A 12,218-nucleotide genomic window follows, 5' to 3' on the forward strand; every position below is an offset into this window, starting at 1 on the left:
AGATTGTGGCCCATACTTAGTTGGGGCCCACATGAAGCCCATTATTCGGTAGGCCGGATTGCAATTGAGGGGGCCATGGACGTTGTTGCTTGGGAAAAGTACACCGAAGGTCCCTCAACTTGTCATCGAGTTACAAAATCGTCCCCCAACCATAAAACCAGATATCGGAGGCCCCTCAACTAACAAAACCGTTCGCTTGAGGTCCTCTGGTGGTTTTGACCCCGGTTTTGTCTGACGTGGCGGGTGAGTCAGCGTGGGCCCCACCTAGGTCCCACGTGTTAGTATGCCAGCTCATCTCTCTCCCCCTCTTCTCTCCTTCCTCATCTCTCTCGCTTCTCTCCTCTCTGCAAGCCGGTCCGGCGACGACGACACGGTAGAAGGAGGCGGCAGCGGCTACGACTGCGACTCTTGAGAAGAGAGAGGCGGCCGGCGGCGAAGCGGGGTCGGCGACGGGCGAGCACGGGAAGAAGCTAGGCGGCGGCGGCGGCGTGGGAAGAAGCTGTCTTCGGCGTCCACCCAATAGAGCTTGCCGGCGTCCATGGACGATGGCGGCAACGGCATCCTCGCTCTCCCGGCTTAGGAACACCCAAGACATGGACGACGGAGGAGGAGGAGGAGGAGGCGCCATTCGAGCTCACTCAAATGACGCCGTACGAGTCCGGCCGCGATGTGCCACGACGGCGGCAACGAGGATGCGGACAGTGGCGTTGCTCCGCCGGTGCGACGCCGGCCGCTGGATCTACGGGATCGTCCATGGCCGCAAACACGGCGGAGGCGTGGGGAGGCCAGCGAGCTCCATCGCGTGGAAAGGGACGAGTCAGGGTTGCCGCGGTCGCCGGCGAGGAGCTCGAAGGCAGGGGCCCAGAGGTGGCGGTGGCTCGGCGGCTGCCGCCCTTGCCCATCTCCTCCCCCCGGCGGCAGACCGCCGCCGTTCCGCTCCACCGGGCGCCGCGCCCTCGCCCTCCGCTCCGCGCCTCCGCTTCGCCCCGTCTTCCACCACGCACTCGCCCACCGCCGCTCTACTCCGCCGGCCGCCGCGCGCTCGCACGCCACCTCCGCTGACCGCCGCTCAGCCCCGCTTGCCGCTGCCCGTCTATTTCGAGCGTGCTCGACGCCGGCACCGCGGCAACGGCGGCTGCGCCTCCGTGGGGCGGCAACCTGGACTCCAACACACTCGCCGACATCGAGAGGGAGATGGTCGGCGCCGCGGCCGACGAGGTCGGGCACGCGGTCGGGGACGTTGGTGGCGAGGACGCAGCAGTCGAGTGACGACCACTAGGGGGCCTACTGGCTGCCTCTCCCCATCTGCTGGCCGCTGTGCGCTCGCCCGCCTACCGCCACCGCCGCTCCGCCGGCCGCCACGCACTCGCCCGCCTCCGCTCCGCTTCGCCGGCTGCCCCTCACTCGCCCGCCGCCGCTCTGCTCCGCCGGCTGCCGCTCAGCCCCGCTCGCCGCCGCCTTGCTGCCCCCGCCGCCGACGACGTCTTTGCTCCCCCCCCCCCCCCCCCCCGCCGCCGCCTTGGGCAGAGCGAAGACGACGGGGCGAGCACGGCGGCCTCAGCCCAGAGCGAAGAGCGCGGGGGAGACCGGAGACCGCCGCCGCCGACTTGCTCCCTCCGCCGCGTGCCGCCGCATTGCTCCCCTGCTCCCGCCGTCGCTGCCGCATTGCTCAGTTGCTCCCCTGCCCAGAGAGCTCTAGAGAGAAGAGTAAGAGAGAGAGATGAGGAAGAGAGAGAAGAGGGGAAAGAGAGAGAGAGAGGACGCTGACGTGGACACGCTGACATGTGGGTCCCACGCTGACTCAGCCGCCACGTAGGCTAAAACCGGTGTTAAAACCGCCGAGGGACCTCAAGCGAACGGTTTTATTAGTTAAGGGACCTTCGATATCTGGTTTTGCGGTTGGGGGATGATTTTGTATCTCAATGACAAGTTGAGGGACCTTGGGTGTACTTTTCCCTTGTTGCTTCACCCCGATGGTTATTATCATATTCATATATGTATTGGTTATTATATTATGGACTAATTAAATCTACTACTTTTGGTGTTACGTGCAAGACTGCAAGCCAATGCATATAGTAAATATATACAGTAGTAGACTAGTAGCGAGTTGTGTCTTGAGTACGATTGGTCTACGAGAAAGCGATATTTATTTTTTATTAGTTGTTAAAATGTTTCAACTCACTTTGTGTTTTTAGGCCCTGTTTAGTTCACACCAAACTTCCCCAAACTTCTAACTTTCCACGCATCACATCACATCAAAATTTTCCTACTCACATAAACTCCCAACTTTTTTTTCAAACTACCAACTTTTCCTAAACTTCTCCCCAATTTCAAGAACTAAACAGAGCCTTAGAGAGATATAAACATGTCCGCTAGACATTCTCACCTAGCTATTCTTTATATATATCAACCGTCCCCACTATGATTCCCGGAAATGACTACGCATCGGGCGTCTGATTGGGGTGGGAAAAATCGGGCACTCACGTTAACATGACATCAGCAAGCATGGATGCATGCGAAATTATTTTAAACTATTTTTTATCTTAAATATTTATCCAAATCATGATCCGATTGCACCATTAAATTCGTTGTAATTAAATCTTTAAAATAAGACCACACGTGGATATATTCCGATGAAAAAAATTAGCTTATTATTGGATTATTTTTAAATGTTGCACGCTGTTCCACCAAGTAGATTGTAATTGTTTCACTAAATAGATCAAAAATGTTTCAATCGTTTAAATCGGACGTTGTTTCACCTTATATAAAAACAATGTTTCAAGTCACTGCAACATTTGTTCTATACATAGTGAAACATTATAAGTGGGTGAAACATTTTTGCTGGAACAGAAAATGAAACGAATTCCCTTAATAGGGGATTTCCATAATACATAGGTGATTTGTTGCAAAAGATTGTTTCAATTCACTGCAACGTTACATCTATACATAGTGAAACATTGTGAGTACATAAGGTGAAACATTTTCGGTGTAAAAAAATAAAACAAATTCCCTTAATAGAGGGTTTACAAAATATGTGGGTGATTTGTTGCAACGGAGTATATGGTGGAGACACGTGGCAGGTGGGGACAACGATACGTGGTGGGGCCCAGGGGGCCGCGCGCGTCGTCCCCCCCCCCCCCCCACCCACACACACACGGAGTATATTCCCGATTATTCCCACTTATTTTTCTCCCATCCTATTCTTCTGGATATGAAGACAATCGGCAACGAGCATCCATGTGAGCGCTAACGGGCATGATAGCTGAGATCGCCATTGCAGGGTGGCAAAGACGGTGAAGATGGATTGGCAGTGGGTTGAGTAGCTAGTAGACATCTCCTCCCCTAGATCCAGCTCGGATCATAGTGGCGAAGCCAGCATTAGCATTTGAACATGATTTATATATTTTGGGACTCTATTTTATCTTAAGAATTCTATCTCTAAAATCGTATCTTATCTCTATAATTTATATATTTAACTCCTCCAACCAACGTATCTGTATTTCTAACTATCTGAACTAAACATTGCACTGGTGGCTAGTTCGTCATGCGTGTGTGCGCCTACGACGGTGCGGCCAGTATGGGTTCATCAGAGAGCATCCGTCGGCCAATCTCGTAGGACATGTACACGTCAATACAGGTGTAGTTGACCTGCTCCCACGTCAGCGTCGGTTCACCCCATCTGCTCATCGTTATGTCTTTCGCCTTCTCCATGCGGGTGCCCATCACTATGAGCGCCAGGCTCTTCAGCCCCCACCCTCGCAAGCTCTGGCCGGCCGAGCACGGCCGCCGCAGCGTCTCTCAGATCCACCGCGCAGGCAACCCTCAGGTTGCACTCATTGGCTAGTCGCCGCACACCGCCGTCGACCCCAACGCCGACGAAACGGACACCTGCGTCGGCGAGGAACTCCGCGAGCTCGCGTGGAACCTCGTTGCTAGCTTGGTAGAGTTGGAAGACAAGGCACCGACGGTTGACACAGAGCTGGAGCACAACAACCTTGTAACATTTTTTGTCGTCGGGCTCATGGTCCTCGCGCCACTCTGTGTCGATACTGACTATGAGCACCCCCCCTCGTGTTGCTCACGGGCTATCTCGTTGATGAACTGGGTGGTGAGGTAATGCAACAACGTGATGGTGGTGCGGATCGCCATGGCATCGCCATCCATAAAGACGTCTAGCGTGTTCTCGGGAGGAGGATGAGGAGTTGGGGGAGTGTAATACCTGCCTGCCATTGGCGTAGAGGACAATTTTGGACTTACTAGACGAATTTGGAATTGCGCGGAGAAAAGAAGGCCCTGCTCTATCCTTTTAAAGCAGGCATACCGCAAGTAGAAACCGAACTGGACAAACCTGCCTTCTTGGAATTGTAGTCAGACTTCAGAATTTGGAGGAGCCTACAGTCTGAGGTGTTAGGCCCACCTCTCGGGGACAGCCAAGTTGTGCACTTGGGAGCCCACTCCGCCTGGGAATCCCGGCCCAATCCACGATGTTTTCCCTTAGGATTAAGTCCACTTTCCATTCCTCATATAAAGTAGAGTAGTGAAAGAAATCAGCTTTCTCGATCTGTTATTGGGCTATGTCATCTGAAAATACTGGACCGTCCGATATAGCCATTTGGTAAACTAGTTGGGTGCCCGTGCTTTGCACCGGGAAAAAATAACACCAACTTTACCTCAACTCACATGTACGTACAATATACGATGAAGGCTACAAACGTTCACCTACATACAAATAGCTACAAGTGATCATTGTACTATTACAAAATAGGATAGATTTTACTCCCTTCTAACAATGAAAAAACAAAAATATATAATTCAACACTCATAAGACATAGCCAATTTTAGTTTTTAGTTCTTACCGCTAGCCATATTTGAAATTGTTCTGACCAATAGGAGACTGAGATGATAAACAATGTCAGGCTCATTGTCCTCGCGCCACTCCATGTCGATACCGACTATGAGCCTCCCCCTCCCCCCCTCGTGATGCTCGCGGGCTATCTTGTTGACGAACTGGGCGGCGAGGTAATGCGACGACGTGACGGTGGCGCGGATCGCAACGGCGTCGCCATCCATGAAGACGTCGAGCGTGTTCTCGGGAGGAGGACGAGGAGTTGGGGGAGTGTAGTACCCGCCTGTCATTGGCGTAGAGGACGATTTTGGACTTACTTGACAAATTTGGAATTGCGCTGAGAAAAGAAGGCCCTGCTCTATCCTTTTAAAGCGGGCATACCGCAAGTAGAAACCGAACTGGACAAACCTAGCTTCTTGGAATCGTAGTCGGACTTCGAAATTCGGAGGAGCCTGTAGTTTGAGGTGTTAGGCCTACCTCTCGGGGACAGCCGAGTTGTGCACTTAGGAGCCCACTCCGCCTGGGAATCCCGGCCCAATCCGCGATGTTTTCCCCTAGGATTAAGTCCACTTTCCATCCCTCATATAAAATAGAGTATTGAAAAGAAATCAGCTTTCTCGATCTGTTATTGGGCCACGTCATCCGAAAATACTGGACCGTCCGATACAACCATTTGGTAAACTAGTTGGGTGCCCGTGCTTTGCAACGGGAAAAAATAACACCAACTTTACCTCAACTCACATGTATGTACAATATACGATGAAGGCTACAAACGTTCATCTACATACAAATAGCTACAAGCTAGTGATCATTGTACTATTGCAGAATAGGTTAGATTTTACTCCCATCTAACAATGAGAAAACAAAAAATATAATTCAATACTCATATGACATAGCCAATTTCAGTTTTTAGTTCTTACCGCTAGCCATATTTAAATTTGTTCTGACCAATAGGAAACTGAGATGATCAACAGTAGTTAGTTCTTACCGCTAGGCATAGCATAGTTAAATTTTTAGGACACTGTTTGCGCTGCCGAGGGCGGCCAACAGGCATGGGTTCGAGGCGTGCTTCCAGGCGTCTGCAGGCGGCGGCGGCAGCGGCAGCTTCCCGGCGATGGTGCTGGACTTCGACGGCGGCGCCGACCGACATGGCCTTGCCGACGGCGAACTACATCCTGGAGGTGGGCGCGCGACGCGACGGCGTGTCGTGCTGGGGCGTGCAGAGGTCGCCGGCGGCGGGAACGTCCATCATCGGCAACATCATATCATGCAGATGAACTAATTCCCATATACGGTACGACGTCGACAGGTCGATGCTGTCGTTCCTGCCGGCCAACTGCAGTATCGTCTGACCCTACAGGCCTACTATACATACGATACGACAAATTAATAGTGAACCATATACGACTGTAATATATAAAAATGGAAGTTGGGGATTTCAGACTTCCAAAGAGTAACGATCGACGATTTAGTACGCTTGTGTCTGTATGACATATGCATGCATGTAGGATGAACCAACATGTTATAGTTATTGGGATTGATAAATCCGATTATCTCTAAACAAAATGAATTTACTGCTCCTATCTATTTTTCCTATCTATCTATCATCTATTATATACTTAAAAAGTTCATTAAACTTTATATAATCGCTCTCAAAAAAATCACATAAGAGTCCTACAAACGCTCTCAAGCCGCTAACATGATACTCTAATGAACTATAGAAAATCCTAGAAATTCTCGGTAGTGCTATTCCGAGCACTAGAGTGCGGAATATTGTTCCGAGCACCGCACATGCATCGCGTCCAGACTCCCAGAGTCCGTAAAAACTAGTGTTCGGTTATCCACGTTCGATCTATGTACATTAGTTCTATTAGTTCTATTTCAATTCGGGGTAAATCAATTACAGATCCGTAAAATTGGTGGTCGGTTGGAAATAATCGTTGTAATTGGTTTATCTCTATTTCCAATCGAGGTAGTTACGATATGGTGTGCAACAAACTGAGACCAAATCTTGTAGTAATCCGATGTAAATGAAAATTGATGGTGCATGTGCATGTAGTAATTGGATTAACGACAACCATGCTTGGTGAAATCTTGTAGAAATCGAGTTACCGTCGACATAAATGAAAATTGATGGAGCATGTGCTTGTAATAGTTGGATTATGAACAACATTGGTTGATCAAATCTTGTAGTATTCGTATTACTGTCGATGTAAATGAAAATTGATGGTGCATTAACTTGTAGTAACTGCATTATTACCAGCCTTGGTTGATGATTTCTTATAGTGAGTGCATCAAGCAAGAAAAAAAAGGAAAAATAAATAAGGAGGGAGTTACTGGGGCCTAATTAGTTTACCCAAAATAATACGTGAATAATATTTTTACTTATACATTGAATCACTCCATCCTAAATCACGGGACAAAAAATAAAGATTTTACATGCACATCATAGTAAAAGCACAAGAATAAAAATTTTACACACAAACACATCAATACACGCCATCGCCAGTTCCTCGTGATGGCTGAATGGAGCTTCTGTTCTGCTAGAGAGAGCAAGAAGATAAAGCGGCGGAGATGCATGTTGGAGCCGAGGTAGCACCAAGTCTGGCCGCTGCGACCTCGGTAGGACCCGAATCCGGCGACGGAGCCAAAGATGGAGGTCGCCGTTGCTGTTTTCATCGCCTCACTGTCATAAACTAGGCAACGACAGAGGTGATGAAACAAATCACAGTTTCTTGCCGATGTTACCAAATCGATTGACCATCACAAACAGGATCACCGCCATGCAAGGGAGAATAGAGCACGCCAAGATGAGTGCTCAACCCAATCGAAGTCAGACTACATAGAATTAAGAAGGATAAAGAATTTAATTAATCATAGATTGTATACAATTCTTGCAAGAAATCAAGAATATCATTAGGAATTGCTGAGAGAACTCACCGTCCCCACGACGTCCATCTCGTTTGCCATAGGCCAGACGTCTCTTCAGCATCGATCTGAAGCAGATGCTGCGGCAGCGAGGCCTGAAGCAGTGCCTTCGTCTCAAGCGCTGCCGGCCACCGCTCGCCGGCCACCGCCATCAACCGCCACGGTGTCGTCGTCCTCCTCCATGGTGCGTCGCCGATCTATGGGCTGGGATGGTGGATCGATTTAGATCCGGAAAAAAAAGGAAAAAATGAAGTGGTGGCGAGAGTGGTTGGTTGGGTACGGAAAAAATATAATATATACCAGAAGTAGTAGAGAAGTTGTTTTTATGATTTACTCCGATAATGGTGGGAGCATGATGCGGGACGTGGGGTAGGATCGAAAGGGAAGTTGTTTTTATTGTCGAAGAAAATCGTTTACTCCGATAACGGTAACAGTGGGATAACAGGACGTGGGGTGGGATCGTAACCAGAAAAGTTGTTTTTATCGAAATAAATCGTTTATTCCGATAACGGTGGGAGCGGTTCCAGCCAGTACGTGCATGGCTCGATGGGTGCATGCAAAATCAGCCCATTTCCTAATTTTGTGATTTTCATTTCTTTCCATATGCTCTGATTCTTCCAATTGGTGGAGATTATACTCAATATAATTCCTTCCTTGTCATGCCATGGTAATATTTTCTTTCCAATCCTCTGTGACGCGGAGAGATGATTTCCTTGTATACGTACATGTCAGCGAATTCTCCGATGGAGCAGATCTTGCCTCCTAAATTCCTTTGTTTCCTATGCAAGCACGCCAAGAAATCAGCTGCTGCCAAACAACGTGATTATTGCCCTCTAATGACAATGCTACAGTGGCATGCTTTCCAACAAATAATTGATCGTTGATTTTTTTCTTTCATTAGTGATATCACTTAGAGCTATACTGCCATTATTCAACGATATGTTCTATATATATACATATTATTCTATCTTGGCTGTTACACCATTTTTAAAAAAAATGTATGTGTCAGTATATACACGTCTGTACACTAGGCAATAGAGCAGATGTTGGCGCGTGTCACGTAATATTCATATATATACGCTCAGGTACGCCAGGTTGTACCATTAGTGAAAATTAATCACTAATTTTATTATTAGACTGTCATTTCCGGAATTAATATTTTTTACGCACCCCATTTCTTATAAAATAAAAAAGGGGTATACAAAATATCATCGAACAAAATTCTTTCCCAGTTTGCGCACGAGGACATGCATGGAAGAGTATATAGAGCGCATATAGTGCGCCTCATGTTCAATTACTGCTAATAAGATAGAGCGCATATAGTGCGCCTCATGTTCTAGTACTGTATATAGTAGAGATACATGCACAGCAAAAGGACATAAAGGAGATAGAACATTAGGACCCAGAAAAAAAACTTTAGCACCTCGACGACAACAGCTAGAATGGCGGTCTCATCGGGGGACAATCCTCCGTCGCAGCGGCCATTCTAGCTGTTGTCATCGAGGCGCTAAAGTTTTTTTTTTCTGTTCCTAAAAAAACTTTAGCGCATCGACGACAACAGCTAGAATGGCAGCCTCATCGGGGGACAATCCTCCGTCGCCGCGGCCATTCTAGCTGTTGTCGTCAAGGCGCTAAAGTTTTTTTTTTCTGGATCCTAGAAAAAAACTTTAGCGCCTTGATGACAACAGCTAGAATGGCGACCTCATCGGGGGACAATCCTCCGTCGCCGCGGCCATTCTAGCTGTTGTCATCAAGGCGCTAAAGTTTTTTTTCTGGGTCCTAGAAAAAAACTTTAGCGCCTCGACGACAACAGCTAGAATGGCGGCCTCATCGGGGGACAATCCTCCGTCGCCGCGGCCATTCTAGCTGTTGTCGTCTAGGCGCTAAAGTTTTTTTTCTGGGTCCTAGAAAAAACTTTAGCGCCTCAACGACAACAGCTAGAATGGCGGCCTCATCGGGGGACAATCCTCCGTTGCCGTGGCCATTCTAGCTGTTGTCGTCAAGGCGCTAAAGTTTTTTTCTAGGACCCAGAAAAAAACTTTAGCGCCTCGACGACAACAGCTAGAATGGCGGCCTCATCGGGGGACAATCCTTCGTCGCCGCGACCATTCTAGCTGTTGTCGTCAAGGCGCTAAAGTTTTTTTCTAGGACGACCCAGAAAAAAACTTTAGCGCCTCGACGACAACAGCTAGAATGGCGGCCTCATCGGGGGACAATCCTTCGTCGCCGCGGCCATTCTAGCTGTTGTCGTCGAGGCGCTAAAGTTTTTTTTCTGGGTCCTAGAAAAAAACTTTAGCGCCTCGACGACAACAGCTAGAATGGCGGCCTCATCGGGGGACAATCCTTCGTCGCCGCGGCCATTCTAGCTGTTGTCGTGAAGACGCCTTAGAAAAAAAACTTTAGCGCCTCGACGACAACAGCTAGAATGGCGGCCTCATCGGGGACAATCCTCCGTCGCCGCGGCCATTCTAGCTGTTGTCGTCTAGGCGCTAAAGTTTTTTTATGGGTCCTAGAAAAAAACTTTAGCGTCTCGACAACAACAGCTAGAATGGCGGCCTCATCGGGGGACAATCCTCCGTCGCCGCGGCCATTCTAGCTGTTGTCATCGAACAAAGTTCTTTGCCAGTTTGTGCACGAGGACATGCATGGAAGAGTATGTCCAGTGGAGATACAACGGTAAAGTTCAATTACTGCTATGTTCCAGTACTATATGTAGTAGAGATACAGGCACAACAAAAAGATATAAAGATATAAAGAAGAAAAGCACTAGGACCCAGAAAAAAAACTTTAGCGCTAAAGTTTTTTTCTAGGTCCTAGTGTTCTTTCTCCTTTATGTCTTTTTGCTGTGCGTGTATCTCTACTACATACAGTAGTAGAACATGAGGCGCTCTATGTTAGCTCTATCATATTAGCAGTAAATTAATATATTACTCCCTCTGTTTCAAAATGTTTAACACCGTTGACTTTTTAGTACGTGTTTGACTATTCGTCTTATTCAAAAAAATTTAAGTAATTATTTATTCTTTTCATATCATTTGATTCATTTTTAAATATACTTTCATGCACACATATAGTTTTACATATTTCACAAAATTTTTAATAAGACGAACTGTCAAACATGTGCTAAAAAGTCAACGGTGTCAAACATTTTGAAACGGAGGGAGTATTATTATTACTATGCAGTATCAGCTGAAAGAGGGCATTCGATCAGATATAAATACCTTGTTCTTGAAATCGGCCTTCTCCGCCTCAGAGCCGTACATATAGCCGGCGAGTCCCATGAACTCCGGCGAAAGACTCCTCGATGCGTCGGCCCAGAAGCCGCTCGCAAACTCCAGCCGCGGGCCACCGGAGTTGGACCGGTTCTTGAGGACGTGCTTCACGAAGCGGGACGCCACGCTGGCCGCGTCGCCGCCGCCGCCGCCGCCAGCTGCCTCCGCGTGGCGCCCCGCGCGCCCGCGGCGGCGAGCGCCAGGGAGACGTGGACGGCGGGGGCGGACACGGCAGCGTTCGCGGTCCCCGCGAGTGGAAGGCAGAAGGCGCGCCGCGCCGCGGCCAGCGCCTCCCCCAACGGCCGCGGAGGTGGCATCGCCTCCTCCGCTGCGCGGGGGCCGAGGAGAGCCGCCAGTGGGCGGGGAAGCGTGGACGGCGGAGGGCTCGCCGGAGGTAGGAGGAGGAGACCTGCAATTTTTTTTTCGGCCTTATTTTCACCTCTTCGGTTGCCTAGGGTTCGGTAGATTACATGGCTTTTATAGCCCAGCAAACAAACTTGAGCCGCATGAACGTGTTCCTGGTGATTGCAGTTGCAACGGTTGAAGGAATAAGTCTGCGTTTGTTGGCCGATGCGAATGAAGCGGTGATCGAGTCAGAAGAAGACCGCGTCGGTAGCGTTCGTGTGCGTGAGTTTAGCGCGGTTGCGTGAGTCGTCGAATTCAGAGAAAACCGGATCGTGGGATGGCACGATTTGAGCCTCGGATTCTTTCTTTTGTGTGGAGTATAAGTAGGAGTTTTTGTACTGTTATTCGAGATGTATGCCACTCTGTTCGGTGAATGAAAACCACAGAAAATTAGCCCCACAAATTTCCTTTCTGATATTGTTCTCTGAAACTTCTCAATTTCCTCTGTTCTTGTTCTGCTCTGCATTGCTCTGGATCTCGTCTGTTGCCGTGCCGGATTGCTGCAGTACGCACGCAAGGTGTTCGATCGGTGGATTATCGCTAACAGCCACTAGCACGAAGCTAACTGCCACACAACTCATGCAACATATGCATATATTGACTAGCTCTAACTAATCAGCTATCTAAGCTATATGCATGCACAGTTTGATAGACTCAACGAGAAGTCCCGCACAGCTTGAAGATCTTGTGCAGCTGCTCGATCTGCGTCGATCAGCAATGGCGAATCAGATCGATGCCGATCCATTTCATCCATGCATAGACGATAT

The 12,218-nt window shown here is 48.8% G+C and overlaps 1 protein-coding gene and 1 long non-coding RNA gene across 3 annotated transcripts; one reads left to right on the top strand and one right to left on the bottom strand.

The window, feature by feature from the left end:
- Positions 1 to 667: 667 nt before the first annotated feature.
- On the top strand, positions 668 to 1,279 carry LOC136353981 (uncharacterized). Its single transcript, XM_066305445.1, has one exon. The coding sequence runs from the start codon at positions 668 to 670 to the stop codon at positions 1,277 to 1,279; it is 612 nt and encodes a 203-aa protein (XP_066161542.1).
- Positions 1,280 to 7,069: 5,790 nt separating this feature from the next.
- Positions 7,070 to 11,485, bottom strand: LOC107279472 (uncharacterized). 2 transcript variants are annotated; one of them, XR_001541333.3, is made up of 3 exons: positions 10,996 to 11,485; positions 7,787 to 7,978; positions 7,070 to 7,684 (listed from the first exon to the last, which is right to left on the bottom strand). It is a non-coding gene; the product is annotated as an uncharacterized lncRNA (long non-coding RNA). The 2 variants fall into 2 exon arrangements; XR_010737400.1 differs by having other exon boundaries at positions 7,174 to 7,684; positions 7,787 to 8,553; positions 10,996 to 11,484.
- Between the last annotated feature and the right edge of the window lie 733 nt (positions 11,486 to 12,218).

The sequence above is a fragment of the Oryza sativa genome, chromosome 11 (assembly GCF_034140825.1).
Source record: "Oryza sativa Japonica Group chromosome 11, ASM3414082v1".
Taxonomy (NCBI): Eukaryota; Viridiplantae; Streptophyta; class Magnoliopsida; order Poales; family Poaceae; genus Oryza; species Oryza sativa.